The following is a 27,280-nucleotide window of genomic DNA, read 5'->3' on the forward strand; positions in this document are numbered from 1 at the left end:
GGGTGGAAGAGACTGTGACTCCACCTTAGCGATGCTCTCATAACTTTATAAACCTCTATAAGGGCACCCCTCAGTCTTCTGTGCTCCTGTGAGAACAGTCCCAACCTAACCAATCTCTCCTTGTAAATAAAGCCCTCCATTCCAGGCAATGTCCCGGTGAATCTCTCTGCACTCTTCTTAAACTACCACTTCCTTCCTCTAGGGTTGTGACCAGAACTCCACACAATGTTCCAAATGTAGCCTCACCAATATCTTGTGCAGCTGCAAAAAGATGTCCCAACTCTTTACTTGAAACCGCTGTCTATAAAGGCAGGCAAGCTGAGTACCACCTTCACCACTCTATTTACCTGCGTCAATATTTTCAGCAAGCTCGGAACTTGCATCCAACTGTCCCTCTGTGCTTCGAATGTCCCTGCCGTGTATTGTATACAGTACCCCTCTGGGTAGTATTAGAAGACTTAAAGTGCACCACCTCACACTTGTCTGTATTAAGTTCCATCTGCCACCACTCCACCCAACTTTCCAGCTAATCTATGTCTCTCTATATCTTTCGGCCACCATCCTCGCTATCTACAATCTCAATAATCTTTGTGTCATTAGCAAGCTTGCTTATCAGACAACCTATATTCTCATCCAAGTCGTGTAAGTAATTGACAAGCAACAGAGGTCCGAGTTCTGATCCCTGGCTACAGACTTCTACTCAGAAGAACAACCCTCCACCTCTACCCTCTGCCTTCTATCACCAAGCCAATTCCGAATCCAGGTTGCCAAAACACTATGGATTCAATGGGTATTATTTTTCTGGACCAGCAGGACCTTTCCAGGAGTCTTGATAAAGTATAATATTCAAGATTGTTTCCAGTGCACAGTGTAAAGGAGAATGAAATAATTGTTACTCTGGATCCGATGCAGTTAGACCATTTTTACCATCTTGCTTTCATCAATTTTCTTGGTAACCTCCTCCCAAAAAATTCAGTATGTGGGGTCTCAGTCCGAAACGTCAACTGTTTATTCATTTCCATAGATGCTGGCTAGCCTGCTGAGTTCCTCCAGCATTTTGTGTGTTGCTCTACTCTTGTATTTAGAACTGCGAATTACCCAGCCTCAGGCTCTAGCTCCTGTCCCGACCTTGACTGCTACCACCTCCAGACTAGGACCTGCCTCTCTGCCAGTAGTCCCCTGGGCTTCCCTTTCCCCACCACCACTCTCCAAACCTGGATTTTTCAAGTTCTGCCATCACCTCTTGGGTCCTCTGAGCTTCCATCTTCCTCCTATCCTGCCTTTCCTGAACACCCCAACCTTCCTCCTCCTCTGACACCATCAACTTTCCTCCCCCCTCTGAGCCCAGCTCTAATCACTGCCATTTCCTTGCCATTCCCTCTGACCTTCTCTTCTCTGAGGCGGAACATTCCGCCCTTAGTAGGGTCCTTACCTTTATCCCCCTTCACCTGCACGTCAGTGATTCTGCACCTGCCATTATGCTAAGCTCTTCTTGCCTCTGTCTCTGAGCCCACTTCTTTGGCAAGAATTCCCCACCCCGCACCAATGATCCCTTCTCCTATCTCCAGCCCTCCTCCTCCTCTTGGACATCCTGCTCTGGTTCTCTGCCTGCCCTAAATTGCCAACGAGATATTAACTAGCTTGACTTCAGCATTCATCTCTCCTCCTCGAACCTTGCTCCCTCTGAATGCACTGTCCTCCAATCTCTCCATACCAATCCCAACTTCACCATCAAATCCGCAGACAAAGGGGGTATTGTGGCAGACTGACCTCTACCTTGCTAAGGCCAGGCGTTACTGTCAGACACCTCCTCTTACCCCTTGAAAAGGACCCCACTCAGGACCATCGGGCTGCTGTCTCCCGCACCGGCACCGACCTCAACTCTGGAGATCCCCCATCCACTGATGCCAAACTCACAGTTCCCTTACTCCACACTGCTCATTTCTATCTCCTACCCAACATCCACAAGCCTGACTGTCCGGGTAGGCCCATTGTCTCTGACCGCTGCTGCCCCACTGAACTCATGTCTGTGACTCCATTCAAGAGCCCTTGGTTCAGTCCTTTCCCACCTACATCTGCAACACTTCACCTGCTCTTGATCTGCTCAACAACTTTCAGTTCCCTTGCCCTGACTGCCTCATTTTCACCATGGATGTCCAGACCCTATACAATTCTATCCCCTATCAAGCCCTTAAAGCTCTCTGCTTCCTTCTTAACAAAAGACCCAGCTACTTCCCCTCCACCACCACCCTCTTCTGTCTGGCAAAACTGGTCCTCACTTGCAACAATTTCTCCTTGGCTCCTCCCACTTTTTCCAAACTTAACAGGTAGCCATGAGCCCCAGCTATACCTGCCCTTTTTGTTGGCTACATGTCCAGGTTCTAAGCCTTCCTGACAATGCTGCCCAACTCTTTCTACGCTACATTGACGATTGCACTGGTGCTACTTCATGCACTCATGTTGAGCTTGTCAATTTCATAAATTTACCTCCAACTTCCACCCTGCCCTTAAATTCGCTTGGTCTGTTTCTTATACCTCTCTCCCCTTTCGTGATGTCTCTTCCTCCATCTCTGGAGACAAACTGTCTGCCAACATCTTTTATAAATCTGCAGATTCCCACAGCTATCTTGCCTATACCCCTTCCACCCTGACTCCTGTAAAAATGCTATTCCCTTTTCTCAGTTCCTTCATCTCTGCATCTGTTCCCACGACGCAGCACTCCTTTCCAGCACAAAGAGCAGGGTTTCCTTTCCTCCCCCATTGATGCTGCACTCACCCACATCCCCATTTCCTGAACATTCGCGCTCTCCCTTTCTTCCCACCACTGTAAAAGTGATGGAGTTCCTCTTCTCACCTATTACCCCAACAGCCTCCGCATCCAACACACCATTCTCTTCTGCAACTTCCGCCATCTTCAACAGGATCCTAGATCCTAACACATCTTTTCTCCTCCAGCTCCCCACTCTCCACTTTGTACAGGGAACGCTCCCTCCATGATTCAGTCGTGCCACCCCACTAATCTCCCTCCTGGCACATATCCCTGCAAGCAAGAGAAATGCTACACCTACCCTGCAAATCTGTTGGGGTAGTCGATTGTATCTGCAGCCTCTACAGTGGTGAGACCCAACTTAAATTGGGGACCGCTTTGTCGAGCACCTCCGCTCCATCTGCCAAAAGCGAAATTTCCTGGTGGCCAACCATTTTAATTCCTATCCCCATTCCCGTTCAAACATGTTAGTCCATGGCCCCCTCTCCTGCCGTGGTGAGGAGGAAGTGGAGAGGCAACACCTCATATTCCACCTGGGTAACTTCCAACCTAATAGCATAAACTTGATTTCTCCTTCTAGTAATTTTTTTTTCTCTTTTTATTTTTTTTCCTAACTCTTTTATTCCCCACTCTGGCCTCTTACCTCTTCTCCTCACCTGCCTATCACCTCCCCCTGGTGTCCCTGCTTTGTCCCATTCTCCCATGGTCCGTTCTCCTCTCCTATCAGAGCCGTTCTTCTCTAGCCCTTTACTTTTCCCAGCCACTTGGGTTTCCCACTTCTAGCTTGTCCTCGTTCCTCTGCCCAGCCTGTCTATTTTGACGTCTTTCCCCTTACTTTCCAGTCCTGATGAAGGGTCTTGGCCAAAAACAACAGCTGTTTTTTCAATTTTATAGATGCTTCCTGAGTTCCTCCAGCATTTTGTGTGTGTCGCTCAGTATGTATTGTGTTCTCATTTTTTTTAATCTTGCCATTTAAAAGATGCTCTGCTTTACTATTTTCCCTCCTATTATGGATGACCTAAAATTTTTCCACATTGTATTCCGTCTGCCATATCTACGCCTTATTCACTTTACCTGCTTTATCCCTCCTCGCAACCTATACTACCATCCAGTTGTATATCATCAGCAAACTTGGGTCCTGTCATCCAAGCCACCTGATTATAGATTGGGATTAGTGAGCTTTCAGTGCACCCCACTAGCCACAGCCTCCCAACACAAACATGGCACTTTCATTTCATTGTGTTTTTCCCTGTTAACCAATCTGCAATCTATGCCAGTATATTATTGGTAATCCCTTTGTGTGGTAGCACCTTTTGGAAAGCCTTCTGAAAGTCAAATCTACCATATCCACGTGCCTATTTTGCTTGTTACAATCTCAAAAAGAAACTCTCACAGGTTTGTCAAACATAATTTCCCTTTCATAAATCCATGTTAACTCTGCCCAGTATTATTTTCTGCCACCAGTTCCTTATAAATGCACCTCATCGTTTTTCCCTATTGTACATAAGACAAAGGAGAAGAATTCGGAAATTCGGCCCACTGGGTCTGCTCCGTCATTCGACCCTGGCTGATTTAATATCCCTCTCAACCCCATTGTCCTGCCTTCTCCCTGTAACCTTTGATGTCCATACTAATAAAGAAAGTACCAACCTCAGCTTTAAATATACCCAGTGACTTGGCCTTCACAGCTGTCTGTGGCAATGAATTCCACAGATTCACCACTCTTTGGCTCAGGAAATTCCTCCTCATCTCTGTTCTAAAAGGATATCTTTATATTTTAATGTTGTGCCCTCTGGTCCTAGACCAGGGGTTCCCAACCTTTTTTATGCCATGGACAATTACCATTAACTGAGGGGTCCGTGGACCCCAGTTTGGGAATCCCTGTCTGAGATTAATGTACTACTGGGTCTTTTTGCTCTCTTGTTTTCATGAAAAGTAGAGCAACTATCTTTCACTTTATTCTGGAAGCTATTTTTTTTAAAAGAAAAAGTCCTTCATGCAATCTGCAGAAGTCTTGAGACTAGATGGCCAAATTTTGGATGTCATCTTGCAGCGTGTATTTCATCTGATGATCCATGTAAGGTTAAAAGCACCTCAAGGGGGAAATGAGGCAAAGCCATCCCCTGTATTGCTGGTCATGTCTTCAAAGATGGCAGAGCCCTATTTGAGATGTACTTTGTCCAAATAATTCTATTTCAATGATTCAGAATTACTAATCTTGCCATTAAAATGTTTCCTGAGAATCGGAACAAATCTGTGAAATACCTGTAGCAAAAAGGCAGTCCCCATGATATTGGTGCCAGGGTTGTCTAACGGTTAGTGCGATGCTATTACAGCTTGGGGCATCGGTGTTCGGAGTTTAGTTCTGACGCCATCTGTAAGGAGTCTGTGCATCCTCTCCATGATTGCTTCGGTTTCTCCCGGGTGCTCCAGTTTCCTCCCACTGTCCAAAGACATATCAGTTTGTAAGTTAATTTGTCATTGTAGATTGTGCCATGATTAGGTTAGGATTAAATCAGTAGGTTGCCTGTGGCGCAGGTTGAAAGGTCCGAAGGGCCTATATTATACTGTATCTCAAATAAAATAAAATTAACATATTTGGTGTTCCCCTCTTCTGTGTCTTATACTGTTGTTTTCGTATCCGCTACAGGGAACGTGGCTTCTTCAGGGAATTTTGAGTGTGGTCTCGTTCCATTCACCATGGCTCCTGAACAAGAAACGAAAGAGAGCTCAGGTAAAGACAGTGCTTGTATCCACAAATCATTATAGACTGACCTTCCCTTGCCACTGCTACAATTTGGTGCATTATTTTGAAATATTCTGCAGAAGTATTTTATGATGTGACTTCCACTCGAGATGATGCATCAACGCCCTCCTGGTGACCCTGCCAGGTGGATTCTAGTGCATAGTGCTCAACAGCCAATCTTGTCGGACTGACGTGCTCTACATAAGCACAGTCAGCTTTGCAAGTCAGAGGATTGCATTCATTAACGCATTCCCACTGGCTACAACTTTTGTCACTGTGTTTTAGATCTAAGGTATAAACATGTAACCGTGTTGAATCAGACTTTTCCACCCTTATTGTAAGGCAGGTTTGATATTCAAGAACAGCGGCGTTTATGTCAATTTGTCCAACTTTCCTAGCATCTCTATGTCCAGTTCTGGTCGCCTCACTATAGGAAGGATGTGGAAGCATTGGAAAGGGTACAGAGGAGATTTACCAGGATGCTGCCTGGTTTAGAAAGTATGCATTATGATCAGAGATTAAGGGAGCTAGGGCTTTACTCTTTGGAGAGAAGGAGGATGAGAGGAAACATGATAGAGGTGTACAAGATATTAAGAGGAATAGATAGAGTGGATAGCCAGCACCTCTTCCCCAGGGCACCACTGCTCAATACAAGAGGACATGGCTTTAAGGTAAGGGATGGGAAGTTCAAGGGGGATATTAGAGGAAGGTTTTTTACTCAGAGAGTGGTTGGTGTGTGGAATGCACTGCCTGAGTCAGTGGTGGAGGCAGATACACTAGTGAAGTTTAAGAGACTACTAGACAGGTATATGGAGGAATCTAAGTTGGGGGGTTATATGGGAGGCAGGGTTTGAGGGTCGACACAACATTGTGGGCCAAAGGGCCTGTACTGTGCTGTACTATTCTATGTTCTATTTTGTTTTTCTTCTGCAAAGCCAGTAGTAAGCCGTGCTTTCTGTAAGTTCTTTAAATCCTAGTCTGACCCACAGGTGAAAGACAACAGTCATCTTTAATATTTCCTTTTATTTCAGTTAAGCTGCCACAATGGTAAGAAATGATGAAAAAAGTGAATTATTTGTAAACACTTATTAACTTTGAGTTGCGATCATCCTTTGCCTGCTCTCACCTTGGTCGTGAAGCAATGTCTATAATAAATTATGCGGCTCTTTTTATTCTGTTTTATTCATCTTTAGTAAAATTAATTGGTATTTTACCCAGTAGATGAAGTCTGTAATACCCTGCCAGTTTAAAAAATGTATTCAAATAGAGTCTTGAGATCTATTCAGAGGCTAAGGAAATTACCAGACCAGACCCATTTTAAAATCCTGAGCATGTCACCAAAATCTTATCTGCACCTCAAATAGCCAAACCAGATGTGATTTCCCTATAAGAGATTTAAGGCTTCGGGGCTGATATAATCTTGGGATAACTCAATAACAAAAAGACTTATTAGCACTCATTTCAAGAGGACTAGAATATAAAAGCAAGGATGTGGTGTTGAGACTTTATAAAGCACTAGTGAGGCCTCACTTGAAGTATTGTGAGAAGGTTTAGGCCCTTTATCTTAGAAAGGATGTGCTGAAACTGGAGAGGGTTCAAAGGAGGTTCATGAAAATGATTCCAGGATTGAATGGCTTGTGATATAAAGAGTGTGGTGGTTCTGCACCTGTATTCACTAGAATTCAGAAGAATGAGGGGTAAACTCATTGAAACCCATCAAATGGTTGAAAGGCCATGATAGAGTGGATGTGGAGAGGATGTTTCTTATGGTGGGAGTGTCCAAGACCAGAGGATACAGCCTCAGAATAGAGGGGCATCCTTTCAGAACAAGGATGAGGAGGAATTTCTTTAGCCAGAGAGTGGTGAATCTGTGGAATTCTTTGCCACAGGCAGCTGTGCAGCCCAAGTCTTTATGCATATTTAAGGCAGAGGTTGATAGATTCTTGATTGGTCAGTGTATGACGGGATACAGGGAGAAGACAGCAGATTGGGGCTGAGAGGAAAATTGGATCAGCCGTGATGAAATGATGGAGCAGACTCGATGGGCCAAATGGCCTAATTCTGCTCCTATGTCTTATGGTCTTATTAGGAACTGCAGCCCAAGCAGTTGCACAATTACTCAACAATGACAATCATCAACTTCCATTTCCTCTGTTATGTAGAAATCACGAAAGTAAACTATTTATTGGTGACTTACAAAGCTGGGTTGAGAGATCATAATAATGAAGGCCTGGTCCAAATTGATCTGAAGTATCCAGGATCAGCCCCTCCTATTTATCTTCACTCTGTGAGAACACCAGTTCTCATGATGGGATTAGTATTTGTTCTTCCTAATACTATCAACATCAGAATCAGGTTTATTATTAAATTTGTTGTGTTGCGGCAGCAGTACAGGGCAATACATAAAAATTACTATAAATTGTAATAAAAACATATATATTAAAAAAGTTAATAAGTAGTGCAATAATAGTTCATGAGTTCATTGTCCGCCCAGAAATCTGATGGCGGAAGAGAAGAAGCTGTTCCTAAAGATGTTTGTGTGTGTGTGTCTGTCTGTCTGTCTTCAGTCTCCTGTACCTCCTCCCTGATGAGAAGAGGTTATTATATTATTTTTCTTAAATACTACAGAGCTGCCTGGCACAAATAATCTCAATCGTCTATCACCTTTTATAACCTTGCGACATCCCAAGTCAAATTATAGCTAATGAGCTATTTTTGAAGTGTAGTCACCGATTATAATGGAAGAAAACAATAGATTTTTTTTTGCTAAGAGCATGATTATACGAAGAGGAATACGTGGGTCATTTTCAGAGTGGCAAGCAGTGACTAGTGCTGTACAATGAAGGTCAGTGTTTGGGCTTCAAATGTTCTCAATTTGTAATCAATAGTCTGGATGAGGGAACGAAAAGTGATATTTCTGAGTTCGCTGACAACACGAAAGATGAAGGGAAGAGGCTTCAAGACAATTTAGGCAAGTGGTGAGGTGAGGGCCTCTGTCGGTCAGCGTTGACCATGAATGTTGCGTCCTAGATGTCTGTGTACGCAAGTCTGGTTAGTACGATATGGAGAGCAAGCTGTTGCCCATGTAGCAAACTCGCCCTCTCCACGCATCTGATGAACCCAAAGGCGTGGCAGAAACCGAAACAGTTTAGTACCAGCAGGGTCGCAGGAGTTTCCAGTCAAGTTGAGTAAGTGAGGAAGGAAACACAGCATAATGAGAGAGAGTAAATTGTGTCTATTTTAATGCAAGTAGCATCAGGAACAAGGATGATGAATTTAGAGCATGGATCAGTACATCAAACTACGACATAGAGGCGATTACAGAGATCTGGCTGTCACAAGGGCAGGACTGGCTGCTGAGTGTTCCAGGGTTTAGATGTTTCCAAAGGGACAGAGAGGGATGTAAAAGAGGTGGCAGAATACCATTGCTAATTAGAGTTAGTATCACAACTGTAGAAAGGGAGGATGTGGTCGAGGGAAGTTAGAAACAGGAAGGCAGCTGTCACTCTTGTCGGATCTCAGTAATTTTTGATCCCTGAATTCTTTTATTTCAGGAATGAGCGAGATACTTTGATTCATTGATTCTTCACGATTGTTTATTTTAAAGTTTAAACAAAAGTGCAGAGCATTTGAAATTAAATGAGTAGCTGAGAAGCAGAGATTCAATAGAAAAATGGTGCCTTTGAAAAATCTGTCACCTTTTTACCCAAGATTACAGAAATTCTGCAGATAGAGATAAACCAGTTAATAAGCTACACAATTAAAGCAATTATACTACTAGTCTAATGTGCTAATACTTAGCCAATTAAAAATTGAAAAGGTACAAACATTTGTATATGTAACCTATGGTTGACAAGAGATATGGAACATCTAGTTGAGGAAGAAAGAAGCTTACTCAAAGTGTAGGAAGTAAGGATCACACAGGGCTCGAGAGAGTTACAAGGTAGCCTAGGAGTTTAAGAAAGGACTTGGGAGAGCTAGAAGAGAAAATGAGGAAGCCTTGGTGAGTAAGATTAAGGAAACTCCCCAAGATGTCTTACACGTATGTGAAGAACAAAAGGATGACTAATCAGGAGGTAGGACTAATCAGGGATAGGAGAGCAAACATGCACCTGGAGTCGGAGGAGGTAAAGGAGTTTCTTAATGAGTACTTTGCCTCAGTATTCATCAGTGAAAGGGACCTTGACGAATGTGATGACTGCTGGAGCATGTCGACATTAAGACAAAGGAAGTGCTGGAAATTTTGAAAAATATTAGGATAAGTAAGTCCCTAGGGCTGGACAGGATATACCCCATGTTACTTTGAGAGGCGAAGTAGCCAGATGATCTTTACGTTCTCACTGGCCACAGGAGTAGTACCAGAAGATCGGAAGGTGGCAAATATTAATCCTTTGTTCAAGAAAGGGAATTGATAACCCTGAGATTTATAGAGCAGTGAGTCTTGCATCAGATGTGGGCAAATCATTGGAGAGGGTTCTTGGAGAGAGGAGTTATGAGCATTTGGAGAAGCATAGTCTGATTAGGAATAGTTCAGCATGGCTTTTGTGAAGGGTAGGTCATGCCTCATGAGGTTGATTGAATCCTTTGAGAATGTGACATAGCTTATTGATGAAGGTAGAGCAGTGGATGTGGTGTATGTGGATTTTAGTAAGATGTTTGACAAGGATCCCCATTGTAGGCTCATTCAGAAAGTCAGGAGGCATGGGATCCAGGGAAACTTGGCTGCATGAATACAGGATTGGCTTGCAAAAAAGAGCAGAAGGTGGTAGTAGATGGAACGTTTTCTCCCTTGAGGTCTGTGACTAATGGTGTCTGCAGGAATCTGTTCTGGGACCCCTGGTCTTTGTGATTTTCATGAATGACTTGGATGGGGAAGTGGAAGAGGGTGTTAATAAGTTTGCAGACACACAAAGATTGGTGGTGTTGTGGATAGTGTAAAAGGTTATAGGTTACAACGGGGTATTTGTATGACGCAGAGCTGGGCTGAGTATGGCAAAGTTGTCATTCAGGTTCCTATTACATCTCTCCCCTTCATTCCACCCCTGCCCTCAGGTTGGGAAATACCTTGCTGGTGGTGGTGGTGCGGTCCTGAAAAACAAATAGAATTTTAAAAATAATTCGGGGTGCATCTATCTGGACCAGGTGCTTCATTCATTCTAACTGACTATTTCTAGTAGCTTCTCTATGAACTTTTAGCCTATCCAGAATCTTTCTTTGCTAAAGCTCCAGCAGTATTTTAGTCCTTTGTGAAGACTATGACATACTTGGTTTGTACCTTCTCCATGTCCTCAGTCTGCTTTGGTAACTGATCAGGCCCACCTTTGCTTTTGCCATTCCCTTGTTGTCTGTGGGATAGTTTAGAATTTACTGCCAGTCATTTTTTATGCTCCCCTTGCTTTTATTTCCTTTTCTTAGTTCTCCTCTGAACTTTCTGTAATCAGCCTGTTTCTCACTTGTGTTAGTAGCATTTTCATTTTCTGCTCTGTTTTGCCCTCTATCTTTTTTGATCATCCTTTGGAGCCCCGGCTTTAATTTTCCCACTCTCCTCTCTCATGCAAATACAACAAAACTTTAGCTGAAACATCTCAAATTTAAAACCATTGCATTGTTTAATTATGGTTTTGCCTATGGATTCAACCAAATAAAATTTGCAGACTGCCTGAAATGACTTCATCTTGCCTACTTTTAATGAGAAAGCATGCCATACAATTTTTTGTATAGATGTATTTCTCTTTACTGTGACATCACTTCATACTCTGAGATTGGCAGTACAGTGGCTGTGGTTCTTTTTCACCATCTGAGGGATCGATGTTTCAGTGATAAGGCCAGCATTATTACCCGCCCCTAGACTCTCTTGACAAGATGTTGGGTGAGCTGCTCTTTGAACCTGGACAGTCCCTCTTGCTAAGGTACTCGTGTAGAGGTGTTGATTGGGGAGTTACAGGATTTAGACCCAGTCATGATAAAGACATTAAAGTATACAATTGATAGCCACTTTATTAGGTACACTTGTACACCTTCTCATTAATGCAAATATCTAATCAACCAATCACGTGGCAGCAGCTCAATGCATAAAAGCATGCAGATATGGTCAAGAAGTTCAGTTTTTTAAACCAAACATCACAATGTGGAAGAAATGTGATCTAAGTGACTTTGGCCATGAATGATTGTTGGAGCCAGATGAGGTGGTTTGAGTACCTCAGAAACCGCTGATCTCCTGGAATTTTTACACACAACATTCTCTAGAGTTTACAGAGATTGGTGCGTAAAACAAAAATCATCCAGTTGAGTGGCAGTTCTGTGGGCAAAAATGCCTTGTTAATGAGAGGGGTCAGAGGAGAATGGCCAGACTGGCTCAAGCTGACAGAAGGGTGACAGTAACTCAAATAACCACACATTACAACAATAGTGTGCAGAAGAGCATCTCTGGATTGAACCTTAAAGTGGATGGGTTACAACAGCAAAGGACCACAAACATGCACTCAATGGCCAGTTTATTATGTACCTCCTGAATGCTGTTGTGTTTTTCCAAGTCAGGATGGTATGTAACAGTGGTGTTGCTGTGCAGATGCCATCTTTGTCTTTTTTGGTGGAAAAGCCCATTAGTCTGGGAGATTCTAGTAGTGTAGCCAAGGCAAGTAACTGCAGTGCTTTGTAGATGGTATGCTCTGCAGCTGGTGATGAGGGAAGTGTTCAGGGTGATGGATCTGGTGCCAGTCAAGTGGACTGCTTTGTTCTGGGTAGGTTGGAGCTGCTTGAGAGTCTTTGAAGCTGTACTCGTGTAGCCAAGTAAAAGGTGCTCCATGACACGTTCCCTGTACCTTGTAGATGGTGGAGAAGTTTTGGGGCGCCCTCTCACTGACTCCTCACCTAGAGGACGAACCCAGTCCCCACTGTGAATCCAAGTTTTTCATTGGATATGATTAGTCTAGAGAGGGTGCAGAAAAGATTATCAGGAACATTGCTTGGACTAGAGGGCTTGAGGGTTCGAGACTGGATAGGCTTGGGTCTGTTTTCCCTGGAGCGAGGGAGGCTGAGGGGTGACCTTATAGATGTTTATAAAATTGGAGATAAGATTGATTGTCCTGGTCTTTTTCTCAGGGTTGGAACATCTAAATTTGGAGTGCAGAAGTTTAAAGTGAGAGGTGAAAGATTTCAGGGGGACATGGGTAAGTTTTTCACACACAGTGGGAATATGGAAAGAGCTACCAGAGGAAGTAGTAGAGGTGGGCACAGTAACAACATTTTAAGACATTATGGCAGGTACATGGGTAGGAAAGGTTAAAAGGCAAATGGGCCAATTGCAGGCAAGTGGGAATCAGCATAGATAAGTTTCTTAGCTGACATAGACCAGAAGGTCTGTTTGTGTGCTGTATAACACTGTGAACCTACAGTGGGTTACCTCCATATCCTCTTACTAGGCCATTTGAAACCTTTACATAACCAAGACCACTTTACCCACACAGCTTGTATTTGTCCTTATCCCAGCCTAACTCCATTATGCTTTTGTTTCCTCAGCCCTCTTCAAGCACTTACATATTCAAAACCCTGGCCAATGTCCTGCTGAGTTGGCATCACTGCCTTGCCTGTCTGCAGTGACTTTTTCACAGGCCAAAGTTCAAAGTACATATATGCCACCATATACAACCCTGAGCTCCATTTTCTTGCTGGCATTTACAGTAAATACAAAGAAGCACAATAGGATCAACAATAGGATACAGAGAAGGTTTACTAGAATGTTACCTGGGTTTCATCACCTAAGTTACAGAGAAAGGTTGAACAAGTTGGGTCTCTATTCTTTGGAGCGTAGAAGGTTGAGGGGGGACTTGATAGAGGTATTTAAAATTATGAGAGGATAGATAGAGTTGATGTGGATAGGCTTTTTCCATTGAGAGTAGGGGAGATTCAAACGAGGACGTGCGTTGAGAGTTAAAGGGCAAAAGTTTAGGGGTAACATGAGGGGGAACTCCTTTACTCAGAGAGTGGTACCTGTGTGGAATGAGCTTCCAGCAGAAGTGATTGAGGCAGGTTCGATGTTGTTGTTTAAAGTTAAACTGGATAGATATATGGACAGGAGAGGAATGGAGGGTTATGGGCTGAGTGCAGGTCGGTGGGACTGGGAGAGGGTAAGAGTTCGGCACGGACTAGAAGGGCCGAGGTGGCCTGTTTCCGTGCTGTAATTGTTATGTGGTTATAAAAACTACACATAAGCAGAGATGGACAACCAATGTGCAAAAGAAGACAAAACTGTTCAAATAAACAAAAACAAATAACAGCAACAATAAATAAATATTAAAGGATTTGAGAACGCCAGTTGTAGGGTCCTTGAAAGTGAATCCACAGGTTGTGGAATCAGTTCAGTGCTGAGCTGAGTTTTTTCCATAAGCACAAAAAAAAAAATCCCATTCTTCACATTCGTACAAGGCCTCATTCCACACAAGCTTTGTAACTTCTTTAAGTCTTGTAACCATGCTGTATCATACCAAATCCAGCCACCACCTAGGCTGCACAGTTAGGTCAGCTCCTACACTGGTTCTCTTTTGGCATTCTCCACATCATACGAATTAACCTTTTCAAAACCAGCTTTTTATCCCCTTGCCTTTAGACATTCCATGGACTCCCTCTTGCTATTTTTATTCCTTTTTATTTTCCTGCCTATAAATAGAAGACACTCCATAAGTACATGTTGTATCATTCCTGAATATAGGAAAGAGACCATTATTTTTATCTGGTCTTTCAGCCAAAAGGAACCACTGATTTTTAGATCAAAAAGTGGTTTACGCAATGGAATTGTCGATCTGACTCATTTTGTTCAACTTACCCAGTCCTTATGACTGTACTAATTCTCCCTCTTCTGCTGGTGTATGCAAAACTCACCTCCTTCACTGGCTTGTATCGCGCCTAAAGCTGGATCTTCAGAGCTTGTAGATAGCCTCTCAACTGTCCTGGAAAATTCACAATCTGAACTCTAGTTGTAATGGAAGCAAAAATTCTGGGTGCAACAGGTTTCCTTCCATTTGAGAACATTATAATTTTTTTTTCAAGTGTTATATTATTTGGTTGCCTTTTACAGGCACTACAGTCCATTGGTTAACGGTAATTTATCCCTACCAAATGCATACAACACAATCCTGAAATAACCCCCTCTATTACCTCGGCATTGTATACATTTCAAATTACTCTTTATAATGCTGCTTACATTGCAAATGGTGGTTGTCCATCATGTCCGCCGATGACAGGAAACCTGTGTGGGAGAGTTTTTAAAGTGGAAAAGCCTTTGCAGTGGGATATTTCTACTCTCTCGACCTCAGAAGTCAGGGTCCAGTGGTATGAGCCAGCATCACAAACTGAGGTCTTCCTTGATCGCAGTGGATGACCATGATGTCTTTTTGTCTTCGTCATGGAGCGTTGTAGTGCCATCTTCCTAGCCATTGGATCTCACTGTAGGTCTCATCCGCCCAGTCCGCCGGAGCTGTCTTTGCATGCTAGGACAGACACGTCCCAATCTGACCGGAGTATGAGGCTGCTGGCTACCCTCAACTGGCTTAGCCCGCCTGTCGAAGTGGTGCACCGGACTGTGGCTGCTGTTACATGCAAACAGCTACTTGGAGCCACACATTGTAAATACATACTGGTGTTTATGCACATTTTATTCCACATCCATACTTTAACCTCTAAGTTTATTTTATATAATTCGTTATTTTTCAAATTGTTGAATGTTAGAGTCATAGAGAAATACAGCACAGAAACAGACTCGGCCCATCTAGTCTCCCAATGACCTGCACCAGGACCATAGCCCTCCATATCCCTGCTATCCATGTACCTATTCAAACTTCTCTTAAACGTTAAAATCGAGCTCGTGTGGAATTCTTGTGCTGGCAGCTTGTTCCACATACTCGTGACTCTCATGTTCCCCTTAAACTTTTCACCTTTCACCCTTAAGCCATGACCTCTGGTTGTAGTCCCAACCAACCTCTGGGAAAAGCCTGCTTGCATTTACCCTATCTATGCTCCTCATAATTTTGTGTTCCTCTATGAAATCTCTCAATCTTCTACATTCTAAAGAATACAGTCCTAACCTTTCAATCTTTCCTTATAACTCAGGACCTCCAGACCTGGCAATTTCCTTGTAAATTTTCTCTGCACCCTTTCAATCTTATTGACATCTTTTCTGTAGGTAAGTAACCAGAACTGCACACAGTACTCCAAATAGGCATCACCATTGTCTTATACAACTTCAGCATAACATCTCCTAACAACTCTACTCAATACATTGATTTCTGAAGGCCAATGTGCCAAAAGCTTTCTTTACGACTGTATCGCGGGAGGAGATGGCAGCGTGCCGTGTGTATGCAGCTCTCCGGTGAAAAATGATGTCGTATCTGTTGAATAGGGTCTGTGGGTAATTCTGATTTGATGGAGAATGGACGTGAAATCACAGAGGAACATCTGGAGAAATTTCTGAAACGCCCGTCTGCTGCTGTCATTACTGTATGGTCGGGAATCTTTCGGAGGGTAGGCCTCAAAATCCCCGGCCTTGCCTGCTTTTGGCGACCGAGAAAGAAGTCGAATCGCTCGGGCAGAGATGGCGCTCAGTACTCTGTGTCGGAGAGCCAATCAGAGCTCGAAGTTTTCGGATGACTCAGAGTCGGATTGTGGCCGGGTATGGCAGGAAGAGTTTTTTTTCCTTCTCCTGTCTGCGTGAGATGTGGGACATTTGAGAAACTTTGAACTTTACTGTGCTCATGGACTTCTTCATCAAGTTATGGTATTGTTACACTATTTGTAACTATATGTATAATTATGTGGTTTTGTCAGTTTTTTCAGTCTTGGTTTGTCCTGTTTTTGTGATATCACACCGGAGGAAATAATGTATCATTTCTTAATGCATGCATTACTAAATGACAATAAAAGGGGACTACGTGTCTTCATAATCTAAATATCTACCTGTGACCCCACTTTCAACGAATTATTGACCTGTATTCCTCGATCCCTTTGTTCTACCACACTCCTCAGTGCTCTACCGTTCACTGTGTAAAACCTACCCTGGTTGGTCCTACCAAAGTACAAAACCTCACACTTGTCTGCATTAAATTTCATCTGCCATTTTTCAGCCCATTTTTCCAGCTGGTCCAGATTCCATTGCAAGCAATGATAGCCTTCCTCACTGTCTACTCCAGCCCCAATCTAGGTGTCATCTACAAATTTGCTGATCCAGTTAACCACGTTATCATCCAGATCATTAATGTAGATGACAAACAACAATGGACCCAGCACCAGTCCCTGTGGCACTCCACTAGTCACAGGCCTCCAGTCAGAGAGGCAACCCTCTCCTACCACTCTCTGGCTTCTCCCACAAAGCCAATGTCTAGTCCGATTTACTACCTTATCCTGAATACTGGGCAACTGAACCTTCCTGACCCGCCTCCCATGCGGGACCTTGTCAAATGCCTTATTAAGTTCATGTAGACAGCATCCAACTTCTTGACCTCATTCACTTTCCTGGTAACCTCCTCGAAAAACTCTATAAGATTGGTTAGACATGACATACGATGCACGAAGCTATCCTCACTATCCTTAATCAGTCCATGTCTATCCAAATACTTGTATATCCAGTCCCTTAGAAAACCTTCCAATAACTTTCCCACAACTGATGTCAGACTCATCGGCTTTTGATTTCCTGGTTTCTGTTTAGAGCCTTTTTTTTAAACGGAACAACATTGGCCGTCCTCCAATACTCAGGTACCTCCCCGTCACTAAGGATTATTTAAATATCTCCGCTGGGCCTCGGCAATTTCTGCACTTGCTTCCTGTAGGATCCATGTGAACACCTTATCAGGCCCTGAGGATTTATCCACCCCAGTTTGACTTGGTAGCAAATACCTCTTCCTTTGTAATTTGTACAGGGTCCATGAAGTTGATACTGCTTTACCTCTGTTTTATAGATTCTGTATCCATCTCCTAACCTGTTGTTTGTTGTTGTATGTTGCACTAACACAGTAGATTTCTAATACCTGTAAATGTACACTTATGGCCACTTTATTTGGTACCTCTGAGTGTATGTTCATGCTCTGCTGCTGCAGCCGATCCATTTCAAGGTTCGATGTGTTGTATGTTCAGAGATGGTTTTGTGCACACCCCTGTTGTAATGTGTGGTTATTTGAATTGCTGTCTGCAGGGATCTGTACCAGGACCTCTGTTCTTCAGTGTTTCAATAGTTCATTTAATATCAGCGAATGTATACAATATGCATCATGCAGTCCTCACTCTCTGCAGACGTCCTCGAAACAGATGAAAAAAAACCCCAAAGAATGAATGACAGAAAAAAAACGTAACAACCCCAAAGTCCCCTACCCCCTGCCACGCACAAACAGCAGCAAGCAGCATCAAACCTCCCCCCACTTATTCTCACATTATGCATCAGCATTCCCACCACCTGCCATGCCAAGAGATCATAGTCTACACTCCATCAAAAACTAACCGTTCACTCTAACATTTCAACATCCCATGTGCTCTCTCTCGCTAACAAGGGAGAGATGGATATCACTCCTTTCAAGGCGAGAGGGGAGACAACAGTGGCTATTTTGATGTTACAGTCAGTCCGAAGCGTTGTCTTTTATTTTGAGTTCCCTGACTTGAGTATTGGCAGCAAACGAGAGCGAGAGATATATCCATCCCGAGTGGCAAGCCCTCCAACAGCCGCTCTTGCTGTCTTTGATGTTCCAGCTCCCACTGCACTTCAGTTCATGACACCGGTGAGAATTCATGTCCACAGAGCCGCACAAGCCCCGAAGTCAGCCCAAACCTGGACATACCGAAACGCGGCCGATCAATGAGCTCCAAGAATGGGAACGCACTGCTGTGCAGAGCCACTGTTTGAGTGCTGCTGTGGATCAAAGATCCTAACAGGACTCCAGCCACCATGAAAAGGAAAATAGACTCATTAGATCAGGAAGAATTTAACTGTTTTGCTGATGAGCTGGCCAGAGGTGACCCTCTGGCGCCATCTTTGGCTCCGCCCAAGCAGCCGGCCGGGGCATCGAAGGAGCCGACAGACAAGTTGGAGAAGGAGGAGCTCATGGACATTGGAGAATGAGGACCCAGTGCTTGGGCTGGCGAAGGAAGAGAGGACGGTGCTTACTTCCACCAAGTGAACACCAGAAGGGAGCACCGAGCAAGTACTAGAGGGAAGCACCAGCGGAGGGACAAGCCCCCAACATAGTACAAAATCCAGCAGCTCTGGCATCTCCTTCCCTGGCACCCGCAACAGATGACTCCAAGGCAAGGGCCTTGTCTGCGCAACAACCAATGAGGCTCTTCTGCCAGTGAACCATACTTGCAGAATTCCACGTTACCAATGTCCAACAGGGTCTTGTGATCACAATAAAAATGTAAAAGGCTATCACTCGCACCTCTTTTTGGACTGCGCGCTGCCTGGGTACAATGGTACGCAACAGGGCCAGGTGACTACACAGCAATGGTACGCAATAAGTCCAGCTTCGTTGCTACTGAGCAACTCACTGATGGGACAGTCCTGCAGTACTTGATGTTCTTAGTATCCAGCAGTGACTCGCACTCGTAAAAGAGACGTACAAGATGAAGAAGTGCACCTTTGATTGGACTTGGAGTGGGCGCTGCATCCGAGCACACTGCTATCATATTGGTTCCTTGAAGCACTCCTTTGCACTTCCACTAAGTCACCCATTAGCTCCCAACCCCCTTATATACCTTTTTCACATGCACCCCATCCTCAAATCCCATCTATTTCCGTGATATCCCCACTTCTTCAACCCTTACCTAATCTACTTTGCCCTGCAGCATCTTAACACAGCTACACTCTGAGACATCTGTTCACACGTCCTCGGACTAGGGCAGGGTACGGCAGAGGAGGGACTGGCAACTCAATCAATATCCATTTCCAAATCTTATTAGCCTGCGGTATTATGTATAAAACTAACGATGAAAATTTACAAAGTTTGTTTCCTTTGCACAAGCCTTGTCCATCCTCTGAGTCTGATGTTAGCCTCAACTGTTAATTAATAGCAGTGGATCACTTTGTCATTGTCAATAAAATGGCTAAGTATGAGACAAAAACATCCTGTATGAGCACATCTCCACTTATGACATGGGAAAAGGGAGATTGTGTTATAGAAAGTTGTGCTACCGATGGTTTTCTAGGAACACAATCCCTCCATAGCCTGGGAATCACCTGTAATGTACAAGTTTAATTGCGGCATGTACCTCACATTTTTCATGCACTTTCTCTGAAGTGCAGTTTGGGATCATGGGACCACTTTGCTAAGTCCATCCTTGGAGTAATATGGGAAAGTTTCAATTGTAGAAAGTAGGGTTAATTACCCAGTCTTTTTCTATCCCGAGAGAGGGTGGGACAAGAAGTTCATTTATTTATTTTAGAGATGCATCATGGCCCTTTCGACCCAACAAACCCACACTGTCTGATTACACCTATGCGACCAATTAACCTACTAACTTGCACATTTTGGAATATGGGAGCAAACTGGAGCACCCAGAGAAAACCCACACAATCACAGGGCGAATGTACGGACTCCTTACTGACAGCAGCAGGAATTAAAGTCTGCTCACTGGTGCTGTAATCGAGTTACGCTAACGGCTAAGCTGCCGTGCCACCCCATATCCTCTCATACTATGAGAGTGGGCAGTACAGTAACTGTGGTTTATATTCACTTACACTGAACAACAAAGATTTTACTTCCTGAATACTTTTGAGTGTATCTTACGGATCTTGGGCTGCTGATCATGAAAATCACCATGAAATATCCTCATCACACACCTTTTTTTGAAATTGCCTATATTTGTTATTTCAATCCATAATAAAATCAGAATAACTGATGCCAAGATTAAGGAAGGCATTTTTGTTGGTCCACAAACCAGATAGGTCATCAATGACAGGTAATTCAAAGAACTTCTAGTGGGACCAGAGAAAACCACATGGAAAGCATTCAAGGATGTAGTTGAAAATTTTCTTGGCAACCACAGAGCACCAAACTACGTGCAGTTGGTTGACAACATGCTTCAAGCATACAAAACCATGAAGTGCAATGTGTCACTAAAGATTCATTTTCTGCCTTCCCACTTAGACTTCTTCCCTGCAAACCTTGGTGCTGTCAGTGACGAACATGGTAAACGTTTTCACCAGGACATTGCGGTCATGGAGAAACAGTATCAGGGCAACTGGAATTCATCAATGCTGGCTGATTATTGTTGGACACTTAAACAAGAAGACTCGGACATTGAGTACAAATGAAAATCATCAACAACACATTTTAGCTTAGTTGAGCTATTGTAAAGTTAGTTTCTTGTTTCTCCAAAGTCCTACGCGATACAAGTTGTATGAAATTATACTTGAGTTCAGCTTCAAGCGGTCTATCAGAAACAAATAAAAAATGCTGTGGAAGCAGCACTTCCGACAAAAATTATTACCCAGTGTTATCTGGGAGTCTGTGTGTCATTGTATTATTGCCTGACCCCAGTCTCCCTTGAGAAGATGTTGGTAAGCTGCTGTTCAAACCGTGACAGTGTTTATTGAAGTAAATGTGCAGTGGTGTTAGGTAAGGAGTTCTTGGATTTAGACCCAGTGACAGTTAAGAAATGGCAATATATTTCCAAGTCAGGATAGTGTTTAACAGAGGGTGACTTGCATGCTATTCCCCTGGTGGTAGTAGTTGTGGGTTTGAGAAGTGCTTTTGCTGCAGCTATACTGTGTTGTGGATGGTGCACGTTGCAGTCACTATGCACCAGTGGTGGGGTCATAAATGTTTAAAGTGGTGACGACTGATTTGTCCTGGATATGTTGAGACCTTGAGAGCTGCTGGAGCTGCAGTTGTTTGGGCAAGTCTTCCATCACACTCCTGATTAGTGCATTGTAGGTGAAAGACTATAGGTGTCAGAAGGTGAGTCACTCACCACGGGAGGGACTTGCCTCTTCCCTGCTCTCAAGGCCGCAGCATTTATACGGAATGAGCAACACACACAGAATGCTGGAGGAGCTCAGCAGGAGAGGAACAAAGAGCCAGTGTTCTGGGCTGAAATCTGATAAAAGGTCTCAGCCCGAAATGTCTGACCTGCTGCAGCAATTTGTATGTGTTACTTTGGATTTTGAGCAGAATCTCTTGTTTGTTATTTACATAGCAGGTTGAGCTTCTAGCCAATGATTGCCCTGTTTTTTTTTTCTCCGTCCTAGCAGAGAACATCATACTTTATACTTTATACTTCATTGTCACCAAACAATTGATACTAGAACGTACAATCATCACAGCGAGATTTGATTCTGCGCTTCCCACTCCCTGGTTCAGAAATATTAAATATTAAAAATAGTAAAAAATTAGTAAATATAAAAATTTAAATTATTAATCATGAATAGAAAATAGAAAAATGGAAAGTAAGGTAGTGCAAAAAACTGAGAGGCAGGTCCGGATATTTGAAGGGTACAGCCCAGATCCAGGTACATTGATGAGGGACAGTGTAATAGTTACGTTGTTGAATATCGAAGGGAGATGGTTAGATTGTCTGTAGTGGATATTGCGTAGCACTCCTGTGATGTGATTGCTGCTTGCCACAAGTCAGCCTAAGCTGCTTAAATCTTGCTGCATGCAGGTGTGAAGTAAATTGAATAATTTGCAGGGAAAATTTACAAGGATGTTGCTAGGACTTGAGGACCTGAGTTACGGGTTAGGACTTTATTCCCTAGAGCATAGAAGAATGAGGGAGATTTGTTGAAGGGATACAAAATTATGAGGGGTATAGATAGGGTAAACGCAAGCAGGCTTTTTCCATTGAGGTTGGGTGATACTGGACCTATAGGTCATGGGTTAAAGTTGAAAGGTGAAATATTTAAGGGGAAAATGAGGGGGAATTTCTTCACTTGGAGAGCGATGAGAGTATGGAATGAGCTGCCAGTGCAAGTGGTGGATGTGATTTTGTTTGCAACGTTTAAGAGAAGCTTGGATAGAATGGCAGAGGTATGGAGGGCTATGGTCTAGGTGCAGGTCGATGGGACTAGGCAGATTAATAGTTTGGCACAGACTAGATGGATTGAAGGGCCTGTTTCTGTGCTGTAGCGTTTTATGATAGTGTATAGCTTTCTATGATATTGGAAGCACTTTTCTCTTTGGCATTTTAGTTCTGGGCCCCACCCTCATTCATGATAGCAGACATGCCACCTCTCCCGGAAGTTCTGGGAGTCTCCCGCATATTGATAGCGGCTCCCTGATGCCCGGAAATTATATACAATATCCCGGAAATCGATTTTTTTTTGAGAGGGAGAGCAAGAACGAGCATCCTGATTGGTCTCTCTTCGTGCTAAGTAGACCTATCAGTTTTTTCTGTGGACGAGCTTTACAGTTGACCTTAAAAATAATGACAGTGTTGCTCACTGCACTGTTTGCAACAGTGACTTTTCTATTGCCCATGGTGGGTTAAAATGTAAAAGACATGTTGAGGTGAGTTTAACAGGTGTCATTCATTCACTAGCATAGCTAACGTTATTTAAACTAGCTGGCTGGCTGCCAAGGAGCTACGCTATTGATGTCCTACGTGATGAGGCCAAACTCCCTGTAGACTTGCTTAAAGTTGTAATAGAATAAACATGATAATAGAATATAAGTACATATTTTAATGTCACATTTTCTGCATATACCCAACTTGGTTTACAGATTAGACAAAATCACTAAACAAAATATTACATACATCCTTGGAGGTCGACCGAGGGGGGGGGTGCACGGGGGGCACGGTATAGGGGGGTGATGGGGGTGCTACCTCCCTGAAGTGAGTTTTTGCAGGGTGGGATGTCTGTGATAGTGTATTTATTCAATCATCTAATTGGATAGACATTGGAATCTGAAACATTGAATGAGGTAATGGAACCATTTTAAAGTGCCATAACTATAGTGCTAGACAAGCAGTCCAGTAAGTTGAAAGGACAATGATGAGTACTGGCTCAGTCACTGTCTTTCTCTTTTCAGAAACACAGCTGGAACCCAATGGCGAGAATAGTGTTTACATGAGGTACAGCACCATCACTCCTCCAGCATCTCCTGATCAAATGGAGGCAAATTCACAAACCTATTTGGACGAAAAGATTCCAATTCCTGATGAAAGTTCGGTAAGCATTTTCTTGTTTCCTGGAGCTAATTTTCCACTACCTTGTCATTTCCTTCCTTGTGTTCCAAACTCACTTTAATGATGGTTGTGCTCTAATTTGGGGAACCTGGATTTGCTGGGCATTTCCATAGATACTTAGAGTCATGAAGCACAAAAACGGCCCCTTCAGTCCACCCTGCCCATGCTGACCATCAAGTGCCCATCTGGACTAATCCCATTTATCAGCGCTTTGTATGTCTTGGTGATCACTATTGAAGGTAAGTCATGTCTAATTAACCTGTTAGCTTCTTTAAGTGTAACAATAGAAGATTAATTGGAGAAATGTGATTGGTGTTTTTGTGTACTTTCAAAAAGTATTGCTCTTAGCAGTAAATCCTCACCACAGCTTTTCTCTAATGCATATTACTGGATTAATGCTGGCTGTACATGGCACAATTTCCAAATCTGCAAGAGATGCACAACTTGGAAGAGTACTGGGCTATGAAGAGGATATGAGTGACAAAAAAAATAGGCTGAATAGGCAGACAGGTCAATGAAATTTAGTGCTGAGAAATGTATATCACATTTTAAAAGGAAGAATAAGAAGCAACGATATAAACCAAGAGGTTCAATCCTAAAAGGGATATAAGAACAGAGAGTGTATATGCAGATTTTATTGATAGTGATAGTGTGTTTTAATAAAATGCTTGAAGTGTATGGGATCCTGGACTTCATAAATAGAGATATAAACTACTTGCAAGGAAATCACAAAGAATCTTCATAAAATAATGGTTTGGACATCACTGAAGTATTACCCGGCTCTGGGCCACACTAGAAGGGATATTGAGACTTTGGAGAGGGTGTGGAAGGGATTTACAAAAATGATTCCAGGGACCAGGAAGTTTAGTTCAATCAATAGACGGGAGAAGCTGGGGTTCTCATCTTTGGAACAGAGGAAGTTATGCGGGGATCTGAGAAAGGTATTTAAAATCATGTCAGAGTTAATAAAAACATTGGCGGTGGGTCAGCAACTCAAGGACATAGAATGATGGTGGTTGGATAAGGAGCCAACAGTGACATGAGGATTTTGTTTAAAATACAGGGAGAGGTGAGGGCCTGCAATGCATTGTGAGGAGGTGGCAGAGTCAACTGTTGTGTTCAAAAGCAAGCTGATAAATATCTGAAAGGAAAGGATTTGCAGGGCTGTGAGGAGAGGATGGGGAAATGGGATTAACTCAATTATTCTTACTTAGACCAAGTATGGACTCATTTAGCTAAGTTTTTTTTTATATATGTTGTAATCATCCTGTGATTGTAATATGGTCGGGAGATTTTCCCTGGAATCCAAATCCTGCTTGTGGTTGTCAATAAAGCACGGACACTGGAAGGTCACTGAAGAATGAGCTATGAGAGATGTGCGTATGTATCTCCCATAACCCAAACGTTTAAGAGTAATTGTGGCACAGACTAGGGATTTTAACAGGGGCTTTGCTAGTTTGTGTAGTTGTTTCTATGTGGGACTTTACACGTACTTGGTAAGTTGTAGGAGAAAGCATCACTTTAAAAGGTAAGAGAAATATTAAAGAAGTTGTCGTTGCCAATGGATCATTGTGTGGATGTGAAGTAATCTCTGGCATTGGAGCTGCCCTCACTTTTTTAGACAAAGCATGGAACAGGCTGTTCTGCACGGCACCACCCAGCAACCCATGGTAGCGATATTCAATTTCTGTTACCTTATCAGCTTATTTGCCTCTAAACTTCTCATTGTTAATTGTTTAATTTCTTACCATATCAGGTACAATATTTGGTGAAAGAGGTCACTTTGACTTCCTGAAGAAAAGTTCTGATCCAAACGTTATTTCCTTTGGAGTTGCAGTGGCTCCCGAGTGTCATGTGTGACGATGGGAGTTTGAAATCCCCCCCCCCCCCACCCAGTGCTGAATTTGATCCTCCCAATACTTGAATTTGGCAGATCCACAGTAGTTTATGATGCTGGCAACCTTTACCTTAAGCCCAGAGCACAGTTTGTGTATTAATTCTACACAGAGGCCTGCGATTCTTCCTGCACAGCTCAGATAATATTGTAGGTTCAAGTATTACGTACATAATCTAGGCTGGTACTCTAGCGTATTAATCAGTGAGTAAGAACTGCACTGATTTAGATGTCACCATTCCACTTGAACTTTTGACCCATCACCCAGCCGTGGTCTTGCTAAGTTACAATGGCCACTGCTGTTCCTCACATTAAAGTTCAGAGGTCAAAGTAAAATTTACTCTCAGAGTACACGCGTGTCTCCACATACAACCCTGAGATTCTTTTTCCTGCGGGTGTACTCAACAAATCTATAGAACAGTAACTGTAAACAGAATTAATGATCAATAAACTCTGCAGATGTAAATATAAATAAATAGCAATAAATAATGAGAGCATGAAATAACAAGATCAAGAGTCCTTAAAGTGAGACCATCGGTTATGGGAACACCAGAAATAGAATTGTACCTTCTACCTGATGGCAGCGATGAGAAAAGAGCATGGCCTGTGTGGAGGGGATCTTTGATGCTGGATCCTCCTTTCCTACAGCAATGTTTCATGTGGTTGGGCTCATTGGTTGGGAGGGTTTTACCCGTGATGTACTGGACTGAATCCACTACTTTTTGCAGCATTTTCTGCTCAAAGGGATTGGTGTTCCCATACCAGGCCAGTAAGTACACTCTCCACACAACTTAGGAAAAATGATCGAAGAGCCATGTGGAGGAGGTTCATTACACGAGGCAGTATCTATTCAGCCTTTTCAAAGAGTCATGCTCCTATGTGGACTTTGGGAGATGGCACAGTGGTGTAGCTAGCGGAGCCATTGCCTCCCAGCACCAGTGACTTGGGTTTGATGCTGACCTCTTGCACTGTCGGTGTGGAGTTTACACATTCACACTGTGACCATGTAAGTTTCCTCTGGTTGTTTCCTCCCACGTCCCAAATACGTGCAGGTCAATGGGTTAATTGTTGCTGTAAATTACCCCTAGTATGTGGGTGTGGGGTAGGATCTGGGAGGAGTTGAGGGGAATGGGGGAGAATAAAATATGATCCGTGTAAGTTGGTAGTTGATGGTCGGTGGAGACTCAGAGTGAGCGAAAGGGCCTGTTCAGTGGTTCAGTGCTGGGACTGCAGCTGTTTACAATATACATTAATGATTTAGATGAAGGAATTAAAAGTAACATTAACAAATTTGCCGATGACACAAAGCTGGGAGGCAGTGTGAAATGTGATGAGGATGTTATGAGAATGCAGGGTGACTTGGACAGGCTGGGTGAGTGGGCAGATGCATGGCAGATGCAGTTTAATGTGGATAAATGTGCGGTTATCCACTTTGGTGGTAAGAACAGGAAGGCAGATTATTATCTAACTGGAGTCAAGTTAGAAAAAGGGGAAGCACAACGAGATCTAGGTGTTCTTGTACATCAGTCACTGAAAGCAAGCATGCAGGTACAGCAGCCAGTGAAGAAAGCTAATGGCATGCTGGCCTTCATAACAAGGGGAATTGAGTACAAGAGCAAAGAGGTCCTTCTGCAGCTGTACAGGGCCCTGGTGAGACCACACCTGGAGTGCTGTGTGCAGTTTTGGTCTCCAAATTTGAGGAAGGACATTCTTG

General features: G+C 43.3%; 1 protein-coding gene across 3 annotated transcripts in view; it reads left to right on the plus strand.

Moving 5' to 3' along the window:
• The window catches only part of LOC140191370 (natural resistance-associated macrophage protein 2-like), a 118,638-nt gene that overhangs the window by 30,621 nt on the left and 60,737 nt on the right, over positions 1-27,280 (plus strand). For all 3 annotated transcript variants that reach the window (XM_072248724.1, XM_072248723.1, XM_072248725.1), the window contains exons 2-3: positions 5,418-5,501; positions 23,516-23,655. In XM_072248724.1, the coding sequence (XP_072104825.1) occupies positions 5,468-5,501; positions 23,516-23,655 (174 nt within the window). In that variant the 5' untranslated portion in view covers positions 5,418-5,467. The remainder of the gene's footprint in view (positions 1-5,417; positions 5,502-23,515; positions 23,656-27,280) is intronic.

Source organism: Mobula birostris, chromosome X (genome assembly GCF_030028105.1).
Source record: "Mobula birostris isolate sMobBir1 chromosome X, sMobBir1.hap1, whole genome shotgun sequence".
NCBI classification, from domain to species: Eukaryota; Metazoa; Chordata; class Chondrichthyes; order Myliobatiformes; family Myliobatidae; genus Mobula; species Mobula birostris.